At 37.0% G+C, this 24,123-nt stretch overlaps 1 protein-coding gene and 1 non-coding gene across 2 annotated transcripts; both read right to left on the minus strand.

The window, feature by feature from the left end:
- Positions 1–9,149: 9,149 nt before the first annotated feature.
- Positions 9,150–9,224, minus strand: TRNAN-GUU (transfer RNA asparagine (anticodon GUU)). The gene has a single exon. It is a non-coding gene; the product is annotated as a tRNA-Asn (tRNA).
- Positions 9,225–13,053: 3,829 nt separating this feature from the next.
- LOC133816342 (kinesin-like protein KIN-UA) lies at positions 13,054–15,383 on the minus strand. Its single transcript, XM_062248891.1, has 3 exons — positions 15,126–15,383; positions 14,285–14,325; positions 13,054–13,364 (listed from the first exon to the last, which is right to left on the minus strand). Exons 1-3 carry the CDS (start codon positions 15,325–15,327, stop codon positions 13,341–13,343), a joined length of 267 nt encoding a protein of 88 aa, XP_062104875.1. The 5' UTR covers positions 15,328–15,383; the 3' UTR covers positions 13,054–13,340.
- Positions 15,384–24,123: the final 8,740 nt, after the last annotated feature.

The following is a 24,123-nucleotide window of genomic DNA, read 5'->3' on the forward strand; positions in this document are numbered from 1 at the left end:
CGCGTTGCTCGCCTTTGAAAAGAGCAATCAGGTGACACATTGCTTGGCCGTCTGTACGGCGCTGTATAGTGACGTGTTTTTTTCTCCAAAATTCAAATTAAAATGCTATAATTTCATTGGTTGAGTCTAATAAGGTTCCTATACTATTTAAAGGGTTCATTTGAGATAATTAGTGAGTTGATCACTCACCTCTCTCTCTCTCTCTCTCTCTAAAAGAAACCTCTTTCTCTCTCTTTCAAGATTACTAGTTTTCTCCAAGATCTTCATCAAGAAAGCTTGACTTGCATGAAGGATCAACGCTTGTGAATCCCAATCTCATTCCATTGTTGTAGCTTCAAGCAATCTCAAGGAGGAGACTAGGTATAAAGATTTTTGGACAATAAATCTTCATTTGTGTCATGCCTTGTTACATTTTATGGTTCACATAAAATTATAGACTTATGATTTTATGTATCAAAGTTCTTCATCAACAAAAGTCTACTCTATATTTTGTTTATTTGTGTTTATGCACATTGTAATCTTCTTCCATTGAGTTTAGATTAATATTGTTTATTGTTTTGAGTTGTAATATACAAAACAAAGGTTGTTGCCTCGAACCCCCAACAATTTTACTTTTGTTTAGCCTTGTTTTGGGCCCTTGTTGGTGTCGAAACCAACTATAAGTTGTTGTTTTGCGTTCTTTGATATCAAACAAGTTTTTGGGAAATTTCCATATTCTGGCAATGTTCTTGAGCTTCCGGTGGAATCTCCAAGGGCCATTTTGGGGCTTCGAGGACACTCATTGTTTAGAAAACTCTCCCATTTCTCATCCCGTGTAGTTGTCTTAGGGTACTCTTGTGTTTTGGCCATTCATCTTTCGGTCAAAACGATAACTGCTTGGTTTTGTTTGAGATGTCTGAGGAGCTTCAGGAACTACACCAGCACGAATTCTATGCCTTTGATAATTAGCAACAATGGCTCGATGTAATGACCCACTACTCTAGACTATTTGGACCATTAACGAATCTATACATAAAACTTACATTTTTGCGGAAATACCATAATTTTATTGAGTAACTTGAAAATAAGAGTTATTTACAAATAAACAGAATACTAAGAAAGATTTTGGGATCCCATTGTTTTTAAAACAAAACATGATTTAAAATAAAAGACATTACATAATAAATGCGGAAAATACATTTGAAACCATAAAAACATAAAAGGAGACTATATCCTCGAATCGAATAACGCTCGGCCCCTTGACTCCATTCATCATCGATACACATTCTCCAAGCGTCACGAATCTTTCCGCCTCTAAACTTATTTTCCTGCACATAAACAGAAAGGAGTGAGCCTAATGCCCAGTAAGGAAAATCTAACACAAAGTCACATACATAATTTCATAAGAAAACATAAAGACTTAACATAATACATATAACATACACTTATTATAATGGCCATTATTACTTGGGGTCCCATAGACTAAACAAGCATATGCCCATGGGATTAGTGGGGTCCTACTAGCTAAGTAGGTCATATGCCCATAACCCATTTGGGGTCTTGTTAGTCATATGGGTCATATGCCCAAGCCTACAAGCATACACATATACATATCATAACACTTTTAATAACATAAAACATATAGATAACATAAGCACAAAACATGTTGATTCTAGCCTATTTCCTTACCAAAGTTACCGAGATGATGGACTGAGTTGGGATTGTTGGAACACTCCTAAAACCATAAGAAAGAGTAAGTCTAAAGAAAGGAGATGAAATGAAAGAGATGGAAAGACTAAAACATAGAAAACATACTTACCGACTTATATGCTTAAAAGCTTGGATTCCCTAACCAAAATAAGAATAAGGTTAGGGGACTGAGTAGAAGGTTTTGAGAAAGGAAATAACATAAAAACACAGAAAAGAACTAGAGTTTTGGGTTTACCTCAAAGATTGCAAGATCAATCTAACCTTCACCGAAATACTATAGAACTCACTTCCCAAAGTGTTTGATAAGCTTATGATGTTTAAGCTTATAGTTTTTCCCCAAACCAAGTGTTTACACTCTCACACTCACTTAACACTAGCAGCCTCTGAACTTAGAGCAAATGGTGAATAATGGCTGGGTACTAGGTCCTATTTATAGAGTTTGGGAATGAAAATATCTTGATTTTACTTGAATAAAAATAATGGCTTTTTAGGTGAAAATCATTTGAATAATCGTTCAGCAGAGGCTGAAGACTCGTTCAGAAGATGCTGGACTGTTGAAGGAGTTTGAATGGCTGAAAGGAAAAGAATTCAAAAGTATTTGAAAACATGCTGGTGGAGGCGATATATCGCCCCCTATAGGCGATATATCGCCTGGACCTTTGTTCCCGAGGCGACCGTGCATCGATTCGTGTTTTCCGTATCTACATGCTGCGATATATCGCCCCCTATAGCTGCGATATATCGGCATACGCTGAATATTTAAACACGAATTTACACATTTTTAGCTGAGTTTGAATGGAGTAAATAGCCTTGACTAAGCCCTCAACGTGCTCAAAGCTGCTGACTGACCCTATACATTCAAACTTTTTAATCCTCAAAAATACTTAATCCTTAATTACCATTCAAAACATGTGCTTAAAATCCTATTGGTTGATGTCTAAACCTTATAATATAATAATATAATCCTTAATATCAGACACATTAATCAAACCTTAGGTTATACTTAATATTCTTAAACTATAGGTTAAACTTAGAAAATCTATAAGTACTACTATGAGTGTCCAAATAACTCCCGGTCTGAACCAAAAATCCAAAGTAACAATGATAACACTAAACATACTATAATACTACTAAACAATTAGCTAAGTAAAGTTCTTGGACTCTACACTCGAGAAGGTGGATGACACCCGGAGGAAGCGAGGGCATTGGTAGTGAGGGAGGTCGCTCTGGTTTCGGAGAGGCCGGTGGCAGACAACTGTTTTATGAAAGAGGAGGTAAACATTGCTCCGATCCCCCACTCTACAGTGAGATACCGGGCCTCAGGATTTGAGGCAGAGCTTATCTCGATCAAGTTGAAGCACCCTGATGCTTTGACTAGCATTATGCCCTACTACAGAATTGGAGCCGACTATCTCGTCCATTTTTGTTGGGAGATAGAGAGATCAAATAAAATTGATTATGGCCTTAGAGCCTTAATCCAGTCACACCTCCAGGCGGGAGAAACTCTTCCTCTCCACCAGTACTTCATCAACTTCTTGAAGTACTTGAGGATTGCTCATTTTTCAGCTGACCCCGAATGATTATAGAGTGCTCACTGTCTTATACGTCTTGTATAGGAGGAAAATGTGGCTCAAGCCTTCTCCGGCGGAGATCTAATATCTCTACAGCTTCCAAGCATGCCCAAAGAAGAAGGGGAGTGACCGGTACGGGTATTATACCATCATGAAGTACTCCAATGTCACCTACAAGGCTCCTCACCTCAACGAGAGTCATGCGCGGGACTATAAGGACCACTTCTTCTACACGAGTGGTTTCCCGTGAGGGGGTGGAACCTTCTCCACCTCCTAAGAGGTATAAGGTATCGTTGGCTCAAAGTGAGGAGCCTTGGGTGAAGAACACAACCATTTTTTAACTGTCTTCAGATGGATCTCCTCCCGATTATGGAGTAGGAGTCTCTGGGGCTACTGAAATCCTTGAAGTGGCTCGAGTTCCTGAATTGGTGGAGGAGCCAGATGTCGAACATCTTCCATGCATGTTGGTTTACCTGGAGTAGTACGAAGGGGCACTCCTTGAGTGATACAAGGAAATGGTGGAGCATTTCGATGCCCTCCTAGAGAAGGGTAATAATTCCCTTTGCGAGATAGTTGACGCCCTCCGTTAGCTCAAGATGCCTAGGGAGAGGCCTTCAAAGCCTCCGATAGGTCGGGCTCAATTGGAGAGCCTTTTTGCCGAGAAGCTTGGCGATGTCATTGCTCCATTGGCAGCAGGGCTTCTCCAGGGGGTCAACTCCACCATATGTGAGCTGACTGCTCACACCTTCGCTCAGTTGGGAGACGACAACGAGGTCTCTCTCATCTCGACATGTCGATACGCCACAGTGAGGGTAAGTTTTTATCTCCATAGTCTAAGTCTTTGTGTTTGTGTTGTGATTCTTTTACATTGCCTGACTTTATTCTTGTTCGATTTCAATCGACTCTGGTGGCCCAAATAATTAGGGACATCATGATGGAGAAATCATACAAGCTCTGGTGGGCCATGAAAAATATGACCACTCTGAAGGTCTAAGCAAATGCGCCACCGGAGGAACTGGCCCGACTGGGGGTGTCATTGGAGGAAAAGAAGGCTCATTCTTGGACAATTAAGGGGGAAACAACCAAGGCGGTCAAGGAGGCCAAGTTTGCTAAGGATGAGGCCCAGAAAGCCCAGGAGGAGTTCCAGAAATCCAAGGAGGGGATTTCCCAAAAAGAAAAGGAGGAGATTGCCAAAGCTTTGCAAGAAGCTGCTAAGGCTGTGGCGGAAGCTTCTCAGGCAGTAGAGGAGGTAGAGAGGGCTTGTGGTGAAGCTACTCAGGCGACTGACAAGGCTCGAGTTACCGAGGAGCTTGCCCAGCAGGCCAAGGATGAGGCTTCTCATGCAACGGAGAAGGAAGAGTCTCTCCGAAAGGCGCATCAAGTCGCGCATTCTGAGATAGCGATCCTCAAGGAGGTAGATAGTATTCTTGAGGATGCCTTTTACATGACCAGGCTCTACAGCTGGGATATAGACCTCAATTTTCACTGGAGAGGCTGATTCTACTCAGTTACTCTTCGAGGAGTGCCTCCGGGCAATGACTCCCGCCGTTGCTTTTTTTTTTCTACCGCCAAGGATGCTGGCCAAGTCCCTAAGGCTAACCCCAACCTCATTCAAGAGGTTCCTCTGGGGGAAAAATAGGTCATCCTCCCTTTGCTGTGTAATTGTCTTTAAGTAGGCCTGCGAGTCACCCTTTTTTGGGGTATGAACAAATTTAATGTTCGAGCCCCTGAGAAATGTTGTAAATATTTACTCTCAATGGCTTTTATGCTCTACTATACTTTCGTTCTTTGTCTTTTACTTACACTTATATAATTTACATACAACGCTTAGTAAAAATGGGAATTGGACTTAAAATGTACAAGTTTTTATCAATTTCCTTACATAATGTAGCATCACAAAAAAATCGACTTAATTTATCCTGTTTCAATCCACTATATGTGGCCCAAAGTCTAGATGACTCGAGGTTTGTATGCCCAAGTTTAGGAAACTTGGGAATTGTGCCTGAGTCTAGGCGACTTTGGACTTGTATGCCCAAGTTAGGTAACTTGGGAATTTTGCCCGAGTCTAGGCAACTCAGGACTTTAGAGACCATCTCAATTTCAGTCCTCAAAACTTAATGCTGCTTCACGATCGCTTGGTCCCCGGGAAGTAAGTTGAGTTCTCAGGCTTACTTTTGTGATTTAGGACTTTTGATGAGTTGTTTAGGCTCGTTGGTTCTCGCAAGCTTAGCAACACTATGTTTACTCTAAGGTTCCCCATATAGGCTCCTCTTATTCAGTTCCCTAGGTCTTGCTTCTCGACAACTCTTGGAAGCTTTGCAACACTAGGTTTACTCTAAGGTACTCTATATAGGTTCCTCTTATTGAGTTCCCTAGGTCTTACTCCATGAGTAGTTATCCTCGTAGGGTGACTACTCTACTTCTGTTCCTGAAGTGATCGGAGACCGGTCTACGTTCACTTGTCTGGATCTACAAACAAGTACATCTTCGGGCAATGAAACTTAAATAAAAATTAAAAATACAAGCAAATTTTTTCTGAATTCCATCTATTGTGTTTTGTGCACACAATTTTCATTAAGTGCCTGTGGGCTACATATGAGTAATAAAAAGAAAAAAATACATTATACTACTTGCATTACTAGTAATATCGGTGAAGGTGCTCGGCATTCCAGGCGTGAGGGATCAAATCCCCATTCAGTCGAGCCATTTTGTATGTCCCAGGACATATGGTGCTCTCAACTTGGTGCCTTCCCAGCTTGGGCCCAAAACTCTAGCAATTAGATCTCGGGTTGCCAGGAAAATTCGTTGCAGCACCAAGTACCCGACCTCGAACTTTCTACCCTTCAATTTATAATTGAAGTACTTGGAAACCTTTTGTTGGTATGAAGTTACTCATAGATGGGCAGCTTCACGGAGCTCTTCAAATAGGTTCAATGATTCTCAAAGTAAAGTGTGATTAGTAGTCGGGTCATACATTGTTCATCAGTGCATAGAGATGGCAGCCTAAAATGGGAGCATGGCTTCAAAACCTATGACCATGGATAATGGTTAATGGTCGATGGACATCCTAGTAGTGGTACGGTAGCTCCATACTACTCTAGGTAGTTCCTCGGTCCGAGCATCTTTCTTTTGCTCCAGCCTTTTCCTTAAAGTGGCCTTAAGCGTCTTGTTGACAACTTCCACTTGTCTATTTTCCTGAGGATAAGCTATGGAGGAGAAGCGCTTTATGACTCTGTGCCTTTTGCAAAAACCAATGAATAGATTATTGTCGAATTATAGGCCATTGTCGGCAAATAATGTTTTTAATAACGAAGTCCAGCGCCTTCTCGAAGGTGATTGTAGCGAGAGGTTTGGCCTCAACCCATTTCATGATGTAGTCAACTGCCACAATCATGTACTTTACTCCTCTCTTTCCCTTGGGCAAGGAACTTATTAGGTCAATGCCCTAGACTGCGAAGGGCCAAGGACTTGTCATCTGAGTGAGCTCATTTGGAGGATCTCGGGGGATGTTAGCGTATCGTTGGCATTTTTCGCATCTCTTGACGTAATCCATCAAATCAATATTCATCGTGGGCCAAAAATACCCTTGGCGAGGCTTTTCTCCCTGCATGGTCACCACAGAAGTCTTCATGCACTTCTCGGAGGATGACTTTGGCTTCCTTCTCGAAAACACATTGAAGTAGCGGCAGTGAATGTCCTCGCCTATATAATTTGTTGTCCATGATCACGTATCGATGAGCTTAATAAAGTAGCTTCTGAGCCACTTTCTTATCCTGCGGTAGTTCTTTGGAGATAAGGTACTTTGTTGTTGGCTCCATCCAACTGTATTAAGGCTGGATTGTTACCACTTTCTTGGGTGATACGATGCTTGGAGAAGCCAAGTAGTTAATTGGGACCACATTGAGCATCTCCACGTCCTTGGTGGTGGCTAGGTTGGCTAGAGCATCGACATTAGAGTTCTGCTCCCATGGAACTTGTCGGATGATAAATTTCTTGAAGCTGTGTAGCATTTCTTGGGTCTTGTCCAGGTAGGTAGCCATCTTTGTTCCTCGAGCTTGGTACTCTTCGAGGACTTGGTTCACAACTAGCTAAGAATCGCTATAGATTTCATGTCCCTCAGCTTTAAGTTTCAAGGCAACTCGTAATCCGGCTAAGAGGGCCTCATATTCTACCTCATTGCTCGAGGTGTCAAACCCAAATCTCAGGGCACTATGAACTTTGTGTCCATTTAAGGAGTCTCCCAGAGGACTCCAGCTTTTGGGGGACTTGCCTAAGAGGCTGGTTGGTGAGTATTTTAATGGGATGTGCCTAGAAGTAGGGCCTGGGTTTCCGAGAAGCTATCATCAAGCAAAAATTCTTCTTTTCCATGAACGAGTAAGTGGACTTCGCTCCGAGGAGTCTTTTACTGACATAGTAGACAAGATGTTAGGACCAGCCCTCCTCGCGCATTAGGGCGACACTAATGGCATTCTCTGTGACGACCATGTAGAGAAGTAGGAGTTCTCCGTCTACTGGCTTTGATAGTATTGGACGTTTCACCATAATTATTTAGAATTTCCCTAAAATTTACAGGATGCTCTGAACAACTACAATATACACAGTCATAAAAAAAATGCGCTAAAAATCATCTAAGTACTGAAAACACGAATGGGGTGCACCGTGCACCCAAAAATGATGCACTATAGAATTTTGTTATATATATTTACTTACTATTATTATAAAAATATAGTTTATAATGAATTAGTTTATAAATCAGGTCTGTAAACTTTTATGAACTATTCTAATGAGTTTTGTATGTATTTTTTCATTTGCTTAGATCTAATATGATTGTTATTATAACAAATATTTTTGTTACATAATTCTCTCCAATGATATATCATGTATAATTGTTATATTATTTATAAAATAATTTAATGTTAGATTAAACAAGAAAGAGGTAAGTATGACAAATGAATTTGTTATATTTTGTAACATATTTTATGAGTTACAATCTTACAAATCAGTAACCATTTGTAACCTTTAAAAAATTACCGATTAATGTGTAAAATAAGAGTTACACATTTCTAATTTTAAATTTCATAAGCTATTATGTTGAATACATGTTCGAGATGTGATTTTAATTTCCATTAGAGGAATGGAAGTTACAACAATTTTGCATTTTCAACAAATTGAACGTGTTTCACACTTTTAATAACTGCAAAATCTTCCCCTTAATTTCATAAACACCCAATTTAATATTGGTAGCAGCTAAGATGGTTGGTGGAATATAAAATTCAAATGGTCTTTCAAAGATATATAAATAGAAGCTCGGTGCTTTCTTACAAGACACATCATTTCTCTACCCATTAGAGCACTTGGCTAGAAATTTATTAAAATGCTTGATAATTCTATAGAGTTATTTCCATTTGTGAGTTCCCTTAGTACTTAAGAATAGAGAGAAATATTTTTTTTTTGGACAAATATCTCAAACATTATTCAAGTTAGTGTAAAGTGTTCTTATTTCTTTTTTTAATCTCTATATTTACTTGTATTGATATTGTTTTGAGTTGTATCTTTTCTTTACAATATCATAACCATATCCTCACAAATTAATCATTAAAAAAAAGATATGGGTAAAATAACATTTTCAAAGTAAAATTTCTTTATTTTTCATCAAACAATTTGATTACATTAAAAAATAATAATAAATAAGTGAAATGTGAGTGTTTAAAAACCATTACAGCATAGCTTTGTTTTTTTACCCAAGTTACAACATGTACTTTTATCTACCCAAGTAAAAATTGGGCTGAGGCGGGCGTGCGTGAGTGGTTATTGGCCATGTTTAGAAATCATGTGGGATCTGCCCGCCCAGGTTCGATTCCTGTCCATAAAGAGAAATTAAGTTGAAACCACTAGAAGGAGGGGTTCGAACCTCCCACCTTGTGGTTAACAGCCACACGCTCTAACCAGCTGAGCTATTCCAGCATATTGTAGTTTCTTGCAGTGATATATTATTAATTTGAAACATATATGTACTCTCAAATTACAACTCTTGGCGCAATCAAATTTCATTGGTAAACAAGTATCACCATGGTATAATTTTGTAAATTGTTTTTAACTATTAAGGAGCCTAAACTATCCCAAACATGATAATGGGGGACATATAACTTGACTTAGTATTAAATATATCATGATAGTTTATAATTAGATCGACCAATGGAGAAAAATACACAATATTTCTCCACAAGCTTTTAAATATGTTTTGTAGCTTACCTCTCTTAAAATTGTGTTATTTTACTTAATTAAGTGTTCTTTCTTCTTAAAAAAAAAACAGAACTATTTGATATTTAAAATGTAAGTAAACAAATTAATGGATGTGGCATGTAGCTTTCACTATTACTACAATTTTTTAATAAAGTATTTTAAAAAATAATAATATATACATATAGAATTTTTATAGTATTTATAGTAAGATTATACCACCACAATAACGAGAATCTACAAATAATTATACTTGACAGAATCCAATAAAAGATTGGGTAGAGAGATGCAAATCCTAGTTATAGAACAAACACTTTGTTCTTCTTGCAAGCTTCAAACCCTAGATAGAACACAACTTGAATCATTTTGATGAAGAGAATCAAACACAAGGCTTATACATGAGATGTATCGTTGTCCAAATTCTCTATTTTCTAGCCCTTCTTGGATGCTTGAGGCTTTTACTAGTAGGAAAGATAATTGAGATTGAACAAGCCTTAAAATTGACAAAGACAAGCACTTTCTTTACGAATTTCTTGAAAAAAAAACTTATGATCTTGAGAGCTAGAGAGAGAGAGAGAGAGATTTGAAAGAGTGATCAAGTCTATCAAAACTCTAAGAGAACACTTTTTTAGTGTAGCACCGTCATTAAGTCTAACCAATAAGATTTGAGCTTTTGAACACATCATTTGGAGATTAAAATATGTGTCTGTATGGACATGTCAGACAATGCATCACCTCACTATATAGGCGATACATCGCCTGCTATGTCTCGCCTAAATTGCAAGCTTTTAGGCAATCGATCACCCACAAGAAAGCGATGCAACGCCATATGGGTGGGTCCAACTTCTCAAAAGTGACCTTAAACACACCCAAATGCTCTAAAACTCTTTGGGCATCCTTAGATACCTCAATGTATCACTTTGGACCCAAAAATATAATTTTCAAATGCCTGCAACAAAATTCAAATTTCACATCTTCATTATGTAAATCCATAAGGGTTTTACACCTAGCTTGTGCAATACCACTTGGACTTTGTATTTTAACCAATCCTAAGATTCCCCCACTTGGTTAAATACAAATTTCTTTCTCTAGCTCAGATATAGTGTTGGTGCCTAAAATAAAATGCATTTCGACTTGACATTTACCTTAGTGAAAGTGTTAGGATTTTAAATACATACTGAAATTAGTTATACACAAAAATGTGCAAATCCATAACGATTTCACTAAAGTCAATATGAGTGGGCTGCCTTTGATCTAGGCACATAAAAATTATATTTTTGAGTCCAACGTATTTCCTTGTAGTATATAAGAGTACCCAAAAAGTTTGGAGGCATTTGGATGTATTTTTGGTTGATGTACGAGGTCAAAAGTCAGTGCAACTAGCATTACATCGCCTATTGAGAGGCGATGCATCGTCTCTGTTAGGACAGCTTAGACAGAAAACGCATTTCCTGCATGACGGCGATGCATAGCCTGCTAGACGATGCTTCCCTTGCATGCAAGCGATGCGTCACATGGGCTGTCTGTACGAACCTGTACAATTACGTGTTCTTGGCTCCAAAACTTATTTTAAAATGCTCTAATCTCATTGGTTAACAATAAAGATGATAGTTCCTACACTATTTAAGGAGTTTGTTTGAGATTTTGATATATTAATCACTCTCCACTTGCTCTCTCTCTAAATTCCCTCTCTGTCTCTCTCTCTCTAAATAACAAATACTACTAGTTTTCTCCAATATCTTCATCAAGAAAGCTTGAATTGTTTGAAGACCAAGGCTTGTTTATCCCACGACTCATTCCACCATTGTAGTAACTTCAAGTAATCTCTTATAAGAGGCTTGGAATATAATTTCTTGAACAATAATTCTATTATGCCAAGCCTTCATGTGTTATCTCTATTGATTTAATACATAAAATCATAAACTTGTGATTTTATGTAACTAGGGCTTTCTCATTTCAAAGGTCCTATCTTCCCCTTTATTTAAGTTGTGTTATTCTTCCATTGTGTATATTGGTATATTGTGATTAATCCTCTTAAATTACAATATTCTTGTTGTGTTCATAAGCCATATTCTCAACAATAAAAAAACTCTATTCCTAGACCCTAGATTTCTCTTTTAAGATTTTTTATACGTAGAGTTCTTGTTTCAAAACTCTAACCTAAACACCATAGAAGAAAGTTCCTCTGTCTCAGTCCTCAAGTTCATGTCCCAAGATCTAGTGAGACTAGATCGATTTGATGGGTCTAACTTTGTTCATTGGCAATACAAGATCAAGTTCCTTCTCACAACTTTGATGGTCTACTACATCTTAGAAAATGATTTGGAGACTTTGGTGCACCAAAGCACAATGATTCTCAAGAAGTGATAAAAAAGACAAATCGTGAAGAAGATGAACTTATATGCCGTGGTTGCATCCTTAACGCTTTCTTCGATCGTCTCTATGATTTCTACACCAACAAAACATCGACAACAAAAATTTGGTAAGCACTTGAGAAGAAATACAATGCCAAAGAAGAAGGTACCAAGAAATTCATCATAACTCAATATGTGGAATTTAAACTTTTTTGATGAAAAACTCCTACTTCCCCAAGTGCATGAATTACAAGTTATTGTGAATAAGTTATCTACTCTAAAGACAACCTTTCTGGAGTCATTTATTGTGGGTGCTATAATAGCCAAGTTGCCTCCATCTTGGAGGGGTTATAGGAAGAAGATTCTCCATAAAATTGAGAATATATCTTTAGAAGAAATCCTAAAACACCTAAGAGTTGAAGAGGAGTCTTGTTCTAAAGAGAAGTGTATGGAAAAGTATAATGGAGGGACATCCAAGACTGATGTCATAGAGAAACCCTCTCAATCAAAAGGGAAAGCTCATAAGAGGCCCTATTCAAAGAAATACAATTACCTAGCCCCAAGGAAGAATGAAGGGCAATTCAAGGGTGTCAAAGACCCTTGTTTTGTTTGTCGCAAAAGTGGTCACTTGGATAAGGAATGCAAATTCTGAAAATCTATGAATTTTTTATCCAAGGTCAACACAAACGAAGAGGAGATGGTTGCAACCTTGAGTGAGGTGAATGCCATCCACAATAAACACTACTACAAAAATTACATGAGAAGTCGGTTAAAAACCGACCTATAAACGTTCATAAGTCGGTTTGGAACCGACCTCCCATGCAATGACTTACCATGTAAACACATGGTAGGTCGGTTGGCGCCAAACCGACCTATGGTGTACAACAGGGTAAGTCGGTTGGCGCCAAACCGACCTATGGTGTACAACAGGGTAAGTCGGTTGTACAACCGACCTATGGTGTGCAACAGGGTAGGTTTGTTGTCCAACCGACCTATGGTGTACAACATGGTAGGTCAGTTGTACTGCCAACCTATAGTGAACAACATGGTAGGTCAGTTGTCTAACTGACCTATGGTGTACAATATGGTAGGTCGGTTGTCCAACCGACTTGTGGTATTCTGTTTTTTTTCTTCATATTTACCTGTATTTTTTCATATTAACTTATAGAACCCTCACACTATTGAAATTGAGCACCAAATAAAATAGAACCAATATCAAAATTATTAAAGTCACAAAAAAAATACACTTAACATCACCAATATATATCAATAAATTTACAATCTTCAGATCTATGAAAATCAAACTTAAATCTGTACAATTTTACAATATTCAATATATATATATATAACACAAATATACACTCAGATCTATGCAAATTTACATATATAACTCATAGTACAAATGCCCAACTCTAACCATAAGAAGCAGAGCAACGAACTTCATGACCACCACAGGCACTCTGATAGGTGCCAACATCATTCTTTGTTATGCCATTGATAGCTCCCATTCCTAAGAAGCTAGAAAAATTCATGATCAATATACAAAGCAGTAATCTTATCACTTCAAATTCATAATAAATTTGAAAAAAATCAGTTGGAATGCAAAAAATGAGTTTCATGCAAAAAATTTGAAACATTTATGTTGTGGCATTTTAAAATCATTTAAATACACTTGTTATAGCAAACACTCTACTAAAAGCACAAAACTCTAAAAAAAATATATGGCAAGTTTTCAAGTTTCAGCATAATAAACTTAAAATAATCAGATTGAATGCCAAATATGAGTTTCATGCAAATGTTTTGAAATATTTCTGTTGTGGCATCTTAATATCATTTAAATACACTTGTTAAAGCAAACAAACCACTCAAAAATCAAAAGAATATGACAAGCTTTCTTGAAATTCAGCATAACTAAAAAAAATTCAGATTGTATGCCAAAAATGAGTTTCAAAAAAAATTCTTTTGTAACATCTTAAAATTATTTAAATACACATGTTAGAGGAAAAAAAAAACCACTAGAAATTAAGAAATTAAAAAAAAATGGCAAGTTTTTTGGACTTGCTGCAGCAGGGGATCCGAAAAAAAAATTAAAACAATAAAGGCTCAAAAGTAATAACAAACAAAATTAAACATAGTATGTATATATAAAAATTAAGAAATTAAGTTATTTTTCTACAACATATATAAGTATATATAATGACTGAGAGAAAGAGAGTTCAGATTAGTATAATATTAAAGTGAATCAAACTCAAACAATATTTGCAATAATATTAACACAAATATTTGCCTCCAAGGCTTCTGTATAATTCCTTTCAGTCTCAGAAATCTGATTTTGTGCCTCTATGGTTATTCTCTCAATTTCATCAGAAAATACTGCCTGCAAATGGTTGGCAACTGTTACCAAAAACACCATATATAGCATCAAGGTACCTTTGATTGTAACTCTACACAATCAGCAAAGTCAGCATCCGCTATCAAAAAATAGGAATGATTCAGTTTACATTCATAATCATAAAAAAAAGGGAATATTATCAGTGTAATGATTAAATCAATAATATTATCGTGAATATTATATATTCATATACCCTTAGAGTGACTATTTGAGGATGAGGAGTTGATATTATTAATAATTACTCAACATCATGATGTATTTATATTTAGTTATTTATACATTGAATGATTACCCTTAAATGATCCCAACACTGCACATGAATCAGACTACAGACTTTCTTTTTTCTATTTCTGTTAGGAAAATTTGGCCATTGATTAATTTTCCTACAAATCTAACCATGAAAAGCCAATGCTTTTCTGCAACTAGAAAGTGATTCTAGATAGTATATACCATATGCAGTTATACAATTGAATGACTACATCACTTCATTGCAAATCCATTTGAAAGAGAAGAAAAGTTATCAAAATCTTGTCATCATTATTATTATAATAATTTTAAATAAAGTTACCAAATTTAGAAACTGCATCTATATCAAGTCAAAAGAAATCTAAATTCATAGGACTTAAATGCATATTGAATAAGAATTCCAAATCCAATAATTCTATTGCTTAACATCATGAAAAACTAAAACATCACAGCTTGACACCACAGTGTCCAATTGCAAAGCAAGTTTAAAAGCTCCCATCACCAAAAGTTAAAAAAAGGCATACCATATACACATTTTCTTTATTACTCAAACAAGAAGCACAATCATATGAAATGGGAGAGCCAAGATCTCAATCATATTCTTCAATTAAAAACAGAAGAGAAGAAACCAACCTCCTGCATCATCCTTGGCGGCTGCAGTGGAGCCACCCGTTGAGCCTGTGCTACTACGGCGGACCCCAGAAGAAGACAAAGGCTTGGATTTGACAGATGAAGAAGACTTGGAATTGGAGTTAACAGAGAGAGGCCTATCGACCATGAGTGAGCTCCTCTGAGCACCACCATTCCGGTGATTAAAGCCACCAGAAGCAGCCATTGCAAAGAAAGAAAGAGACTTTTCAACAAAAAAGCTTTGGCACCAAAAAAGCTTAAGAAAACACATGAGCTTAAATTAACTTTTTTTAATTACAAATAATTTATTAATTTATTTATATTTTAAAAATTATAATATATATGTAATATTAATAAGTATATATTTTTTTATACTTATTTCATACCCAAATAAATTATATATATGTATTGTTTAAATAAATTAATATATTTTAAAATTTCAATAATATAAAACAAATTACAGAATCTTTAATAATGTATTTTTATAATGACATGGTAGGTCGGTTCTACACAACCGACCTACCATGTCACATGAGAAGTCATTTCTCACACAATCAACCTACCATGTATTCTAAAAAATTATTAAAAAGATACTCTAAATTATTTTATGAAGTTTTTTATTTTAAATTATAAGTACTATTAAATTAAAATATTTTCTTGTTTATAAAAATGAAATTAATTTTTTTAATTACAAATAATTTATTAATTTATTTATATTTCAAAAATTATAATATATGTAAAATTAATAAGTATATATTTTTTATACTTATTTCATACCCAAATAAATTATATATATGTATTGTTTAAATAAATTAATATATTTTAAAATTTAAATAATATAAAACAAAAACAAATTAGAGTATCTTCAATAATGTATTTTTATAATGACATGGTAAGTCGGTTCTACACAACCGACCTACCATGTCACATGAGAAGTCATTTCCCACATAACCGACCTACCATGTCATCTAAAATATTATTAAAGAGATACTCTAAATTATTTTATGAAGTTTTTTATTTTTAAATTATAAATACAATTTAATTAAAATATTTTCTTATTTATAAAAATTAAATTAACTTTTTTTTAATTACAAATAATTTATTAATTTATTTATATTTTAAAAATTATAATATATATGTAATATTAATAAGTATATATATTTTTATACTTATTTCATACCCAAATAAATTATATATATGTATTGTTTAAATAAATTAATATATTTTAAAATTTCAATAATATAAAACAAATTACAATATCTTTAATAATGTATTTTTATAATGACATGGTAGGTTGGTTCTACACAACCGACCTATCATGTCACATGATAAGTCATTTCTCACACAACCGACCTACCATGTATTCTAACAAATTATTAAAAAGATACTCTCAATTATTTTATGAAGTTTTTTATTTTAAATTATAAATACTATAAAATTAAAATATTTTCTTGTTTATAAAAATGAAATTAATTTTTTAATTACAAATAATTTATTAATTTATTTATATTTCAAAAATTATAATATTTGTAATATTAAGAAGTATATATATTTTTATACTTATTTCATACCCAAATAAATTATATATATGTATTGTTTAAATAAATTAATATATTTTAAAATTTCAATAATATAAAACAAATTAGTGTATCTTTAATAATTCATTTTTATAATGACATGGTAGGTCGGTTCTACACAACCGACCTACCATGTCACATGAGAAGTCATTTCCCACACAACCGACCTACCATGTCATCTAAAAAATTATTAAAGAGATACTCTAAATTATTTTATAAAGTTTTTTTTATTTTAAATTATAAATACTATTAAATTATTAAAATATATTTATTTAATTTAATTCATTTATTTATTTATACTTCAAAACATTATAATGTAATATTCATAAATATAAATTTCTTACATTTATTTCATACACTAATAGCTTACATATATATATATATTTATAGTTTAAATAAATTAACATCTTTTAAAATTCTTATAATGTGACATGATAAGTCGGTTCACATAGTAGTGACCTACCATGTCAGCAAGGTAGGACATGGTAGGTCGGTCTACACAGAACTAACCTACCATGACAACATGGTAGGTCGGTTTTGCATGAACCGACCTATTATGTCTTCTACAAGCATGGGAGGTCGATTCTCGTGCAACCGACGTCCCATGCTTACCTTTGACATACATGATAAGTCGGTTCTGTATAAACCGACTTATGAAAATGTGTTAAGTCAGTTTAAGCGGAACCGACCTCTCATTGCCGATGACTGATGTCCAAATTGTAGTAGTGAAAGTGCAAGGACGGTGATATGACACTTGTGCCACCATTCATGTAACTTATGATTGAGAAATCTTCAAGACATTTGAAGAGACAAAAGATGGCCATGAAATCCAAATGGGGAATACGCATAGATCCAAGGTAATGGGAAAGGACAACGTGGATCTCTTCTTTACATCCAAAAAGAAAGTCCTTCTTACAAATGAGTTGTATGTTTCGGATATGAGTATAAATCTTATAAGTGGAAACTTGTTGAGAAAATTGGGCATCAAAGCAGTGTTTGAGTACGGTGAGCTAATTTTTTCCAAAGGAAACTACTTTATGGGAAAAAGGTTTATTTGTGATGGTATAATTAAATTATGTACTCAAGACTCCAATTTTGACAATAATACGTCTACATCTTCATGTTATATGCTTGGCTTAAATTCTATTACTTTATGGCATAATAGACTTGATCATATAGGTTATAGTACAATTACAAGAGTTACTAAATGTTGTTTAGTTCTATATAATGATGTTAAGCATGATAAATGTGAACTTGTGTTAAATCTAAAATGGTTAAGAAACTTTATCATAGTGTTGAAAAAGAAACTAATTTGTTAGATTTGATAGATAGTGATTTATGTGAATTGAATGGAATAATAACTAGAGGTAGACATAGATAATGTATTACCTGTATTGATGATTGTTCTAGGTTCACATATGTTTACTTGCGTAAGAATAAGGATGAAGCCTTTAGCATGTTTAAAATTTATAAAGTCGAAGTTGAAAATCAATTGGAAAAGATAAGCAAAGTAATAAGAAGTGATAGGGGCGGTGAATATTTTTTTAATGAATTAAAATTGCTTTGTGAAATGGATGGTATAATACATGAATGTACAACCCTTTATACACCCAAACAAAATAAATACAAGAGAGAAATAATAGAACATTTGTAGAAATGATAAACGCTATGCTTTTGGATGCAAATTTGAGTATTGCATTATAGGGAGAAGTCTTGCAATCCACTTGTCATATTCTAAATCAAATTCCTTTAAAGTAGAATCAAATTTTACCATATGATATATATATATATATACATGGAAAGGAAAGAGACCCAACCTAGAGTTGGGAGAGAGTGAGATTACACCACCTCAATAATAAGAATCTACACACAATTATCCTTGATAAAGACCAACAAAAGATTGACATAGAGGATGCAAACCCTAGTTTTTAACAAAAACTATTGGATCTTCTTGATGGGTTCAAACTCTTGCTATAACACCACTTGAACTTCTTCTTCTTTAAGAAAACACAACCAAGGCTTATACATGTATCACCCTACTTCCTTAGAGCCGTTACTAAGTGAGTTTAAAACGTGCTATTAACTCGCTAATCGAGGTTTTAGGGTAAAAGTGTAGCTAACTGTAATAAAAGTCACATAATTTGAAAATGTAATCATTCATTGAAAACTACAAAGCGTTATACATTTGGGATCCCAAAATACTGTTTAGAAATATTTACAATTTAAAATATGATTAAAGTCGACTAAACAACAAAATTTGGATTAATATAAATGTCTCCCAAAAATACCCCAACTTGTGGCAGCCAGGCAGGCTGAACATGTACACGTCACTTCACACTCTCCGTACTCATGGTTGATCGACCTTTTCTTTGCCCTTACCTGCACCATAGAGCAACCGTGAGCCGAAGCCCATAAAGAAAACTCCACACAAGCAATCAACATATGCATAACTATCAATTGGCATATAATAAAGCTGCCAACAGGCTAAACACATAACGACCATGCCGTCCCAGGCACTTTACTAGGCCTTGGGTTTGCAGTCTATACCGTGTGGATGTCCTAGGTATCCAAGAAGGGTCTCACCCTAGAGACTCCCACTCTGCGTGCTTAACACCACTCCCAGCCCCTTGTCGTACTCGGCCTTGCACTCCACATGCTTGACGCCGTTCTCGGCCACTTGCCGTACCCGGCCTTGCCGTTCTCGACCTTCACCATTTCCGGCCCTTGCCGTACATTTACAGATATGCAACACATAGCATAAACTTAACAAACACTTAAGCAAATAAAAGCATACACAATAGGGCTACGCCCTACATCATAATCATATAGGGTCGTGCCCTGCAACACAAATTATACGGCCACGCCATGCTCTATGGGTACAACAATTTTCTTACCTGTATCCCAAGCTACCTGAGCACCGTGATCACGAGCACAATCCTCTAACCCGAGCCTTGAAGAAGTCCTACTCACAACGCATGAAAAAAATTCAACTATCAAGTTCTAATCCATTAAATAGCTTCAAGACATAACTCTAGCCTCCAGGTGCTTGGTTTCTACCAAACTGGGTAGTAGAAACCTTCCCGAGGCCTAACGTTCAAATTCCCAAGCTAAAAACCCTCAATTTGCCAAAAATCCACTTTTGGGCCGCGGCCCAGCCCCCTTTAAGCGACATGGCGTGCCCCAAAACAAAGGCGAAATGCCTCACAACTGACAGACTCGGGCCGCGGCGCCTGGGAAATTCTTCGAAGCCCCTCTGGCCTAAAAACTCAAGCGGGCCGTGGCGTTGATGAATAGGGGCGCGGCGCGAGCTCGAAACCTAGAAATCCCATGTAAATTTTACGAGCTAACTTCCCTGAAAATCATTCTAAACACACCCCAACAACAGAATTGACTCCCACAATCATCCTAATACACTTTAAGCAGCACTAGAGCCCCAAGAACTATGCCATAACTTTATCAAACTCAAAATCAAAACTTAAGTTTGAACCTAGAAGAAAACTCTTAAAACATGGCAGGAATTCATTAAAACCAGAGCAAAGAACCTTACCTTAAGGATGGTTTTGACCCTCAGCTGTCTATAATCCTGCTCCTAGCTTTGATTCCCCAACTCTCAGCCTTAAATTCAAAGCTTTCTCCTCAAAAATCCCCATAACCTTCCAAGCCTCAAGAGAGTGAGAGGGAGAGAGAGTTTCAGCTTCTTTTTCTTTCCAATCCCTTACTTCTAGTGACTTCCTTAGATCCCCTCAGCCTACCCAAACCATGTATATCCTTACCAAAAGACCCAATTGCCCCTTAAATTTATCCTAACCTCTTAGGTAACCCAAGGGAAATTTAGTCATTTTTCATACCCCGTTAAGTCCCCGATTATTCCTATAAATCTCTGTTAATCCCGACGTGTCCAAATCGTTACCAAATTACTACCTGTTACTCAATAATTCCCGAACACATATAATATTCCCAAAATACCCCTAGGCTCCTCTCGAGCCGGGTATGACCCCGTTGTGAATTTCTAGCTGAATCGCTCCCTAGGACTATCTCGGATCGTGCATCACATATATATCACCACTCACACGTGGTAAAGATCACAATAATCATAAATATTGCATTTATGCCCTTAACGGGCTAAAATTACAAACATGCCCCTAATAACCAAATGGGACCCACATACATATCTAATTCACCTAAACATGCATTTCTAATCACATACTCATCAAATTCACCAGTTAATATAATAAATCACTTATTGCCCCCCAGGCACGCTAATCAAGGCCCTAAGCCTTGTTAGCAAATTTTGGGATGCTACAACTATCCCCTCCTTACAGAAGTTTCATCCACGAAATTACCTGAACAAATCGAGATACCACTCCCGCATATCTGATTCAAGTTCACACGTCGCCTCCTCAATCTTGTTGTTCCTCCACAACACTTTCACCAAGGCGATGGTCTTGCTCCGCAAGACTTTATCCTTCCGGTCGAGAATCTGAACTGGCTTCTCCTCATATGATAAATCCTGGTCTAGCTCCAAGTTCTCATAACTCAGTACATGCATAGAATATGATACGTACCTTTGGAGCATGGACACGTGAAAAACATCATGAACCCCTAATAGAGCTAGAGGCATGGCCAACCTGTAAGCTACCTCTCCAACCCATTCCAGAATCTCAAAGGGGCCAACAAACCTAGGGCTCAACTTGCCCCGAACACCAAACCGTTTCACTCCTCTTAAAGGTGAAACACTAAGGAATACAAAATCACCGACTTGAAACTCTACGCTCCTGTGTTTCAAGTTCGAGTAACTCTTGTGGCGACTCTGGGAGGCGAGCATTCAAGCTCTAATCTTTTCAATCGCCTCATTGGTCCTCTGAACCATATCAGGACCCAAGTATCTCCTCTCACCCATCTCATCCCAATGGATAGTTGATCTGCACTTCCTCCCATATAGCATTTCGTACGGAGCCACTCCGATAGTCGCCTGATAACTGTTATTGTACGAAAATTCAATCAAAGGGAGATACTTACTCCAAGATCCCCCAAAGTCTAGCACACAGGCCCGTAGCATATCTTTCAGTATCTGAATCATCCTCTCAGACTGTCCATCTGTCTGAGGATGATAAGTGGTACTAAACCACAACTGCGTACCCATAGCCTTCTGCAGACTCTCCCAAAACATGGAGGTGAAGGTGGGGTCCCCGTCGGATACTATCGACCTCGGAGCCTCATGAAGTCGAACAATTTCCTTCACATAAAGCTCAGAATACTGCTCCACAGTATAAGTAGTCCTGACAGGTAAAAATGGGCAGACTTGGTATACCTATCCACAATTACCCACACTGAATAATGTTGTCCCACGGTCTTCGACAAACCAACCACGAAGTACATGGTGATATCCTCCCACTTCCACTCTGGAATCCCCAGAGGCTGCAACAGCCCTACTGGCCTCTGATGTTCAGCCTTTACCTGCTGACAAGTTAAGCACTTGGCCACATAATCCACCACGTCTCTCTTCATTCCCGACCACCAATACAAAGCTCTTAAATCTTGATACATCTTTGTTGTGCTTGGATGTAAAGAATAGGGAGTGGTATGAGATTCATCCAAGATCTCTCGCCGGATATCAGAATCCATTGGAACACAGATCTGACCCTTGTACTTCAGTAGTCCCATCTCCAAAATAGAGAATTCCTTAGCTGCTCCAACTAAGACACTCTCTCTGTGCCCTCTCAACTGGGAATCCTTCCCCTATGCTTCCTTGATCATCTCAAGGAGTGTAGACTGAAGGGTGATGTTGGCTAATTGACCAACCACCAACTCTCTACCCGCTCTAGTCATCTCCTCAGTTAACTTATCAGATATTTGCTTCGAACTGAACAATTATTCTGGGCCCTTCTGACTCAATGCAACAACTACTACATTAGCCTTCCCAGGATGCTATAGGATATCACAGTCATAATCCTTTATGAATTCCAGCCACCATCTCTGGCGCATATTCAAATCCTTCTGAGTAAAGAAGTACTTCAAGCTTTTATGGTCAGTGTATATCTCTCACTTCTAACCATACAGATAATGTCTCCAAACCTTAAGTGCAAATACCACCATTGCCAACTCTAGGTCGTGCGTGGGATATCTCTGCTCGTAATCCTTTAGCTATCTCGATGCATAGGCTATCACCTTTCCGGCTTGCATCAGCACACACCCTAAACCCTGTCTAGAAGCATCACAATAAACCACAAACTTCTCATTGTCTGTTGGCAGACTCAACACTGGAGTGGTGATCATCTTCCGCTTCAGTTCCTTGAAATTGTTCTCACACCTGTCTATCCACACATACTTAGTCTTATTCCTCGTCAATTCAGTCAACGGTGTGGTTATCCTAGAGAACCCCTCAACAAATCATCGATAATACCCTGCCAATCCTAGGAAACTCCTAACTTCCGGAACACTGCTCGGTCTAGGCCAATCTCTCACTACCTCAATCTTACTTGGGTCAACCAAAATCACCTCCTTACTGACAATATGGCCCAGAAATGTGACTTGCGGTAGCCAAAACTCACACTTGCTGAACTTAGCATATAACCTATGCTCTCTCAACCGCTGCAATACCAGGCGTAAATTCTGCTCATGCTCTGTCTCTGACTGAGAGTACACCAGTATGTCATCAATAAACACAATCACGAACTTGTCCAAATAGTCCTTGAAAACCCTATTCATCATGTCCATAAAAGCTGTCGGGGCATTGGTTAATCCAAAGAACATAACCAGGAATTCATCCATACCTCGTGTGGAAGGCGGTCTTTGGTATGTCGTCCTCTTTATTCCTTAGCTGATGGTAATCTGACCAGAGATCAATCTTAGAAAACATTGTCTTTCCTTGTAGCTTGTCAAATAAATCGTCGATCCTAGGAAGTGGGTACTTGTTCTTAATAGTCAACTTATTTAGCTCCCTATAGTCAATACACATCCTAAGAGATCCATCCCTCTTCTTCACGAACAACACTGGAGCACCCCATGGTGAGAAACTCAGTCTGATGAACCCCAAATCCAGTAACTCCTACAACTGAATCTTCAGTTCCTTCAACTCTGCCGGAGCCATTCTATAAGGTGTCCTAGATATTGGCTCCGCCCCTGGCGCCAACTCTATAACAAACTCGATCTCTCGCTGCGGCAGAAACCTTGGCAGGTCTGCTGGAAACAAATATGGAAACTCACATACCAATATGTCCTCTCTCGGTCCAACCGACACAATCCTAGAGGTATCCATAATGTTCGCTAGGAATCCTATGCAACCTTCCTACATTAGGTCTCTAGCCTTCAGTGCTGAAATCATAGGTACCCGCGGTCCACTAACTGTCCCCACAAATACAAAGGGTACCTCCCCTTTTGGTTCAAAAGTCACCATCCTGCGCTGGTAGTCAATCGTCGCCCCA

The sequence above is a fragment of the Humulus lupulus genome, chromosome 2, assembly GCF_963169125.1.
Source record: "Humulus lupulus chromosome 2, drHumLupu1.1, whole genome shotgun sequence".
Taxonomy (NCBI): Eukaryota; Viridiplantae; Streptophyta; class Magnoliopsida; order Rosales; family Cannabaceae; genus Humulus; species Humulus lupulus.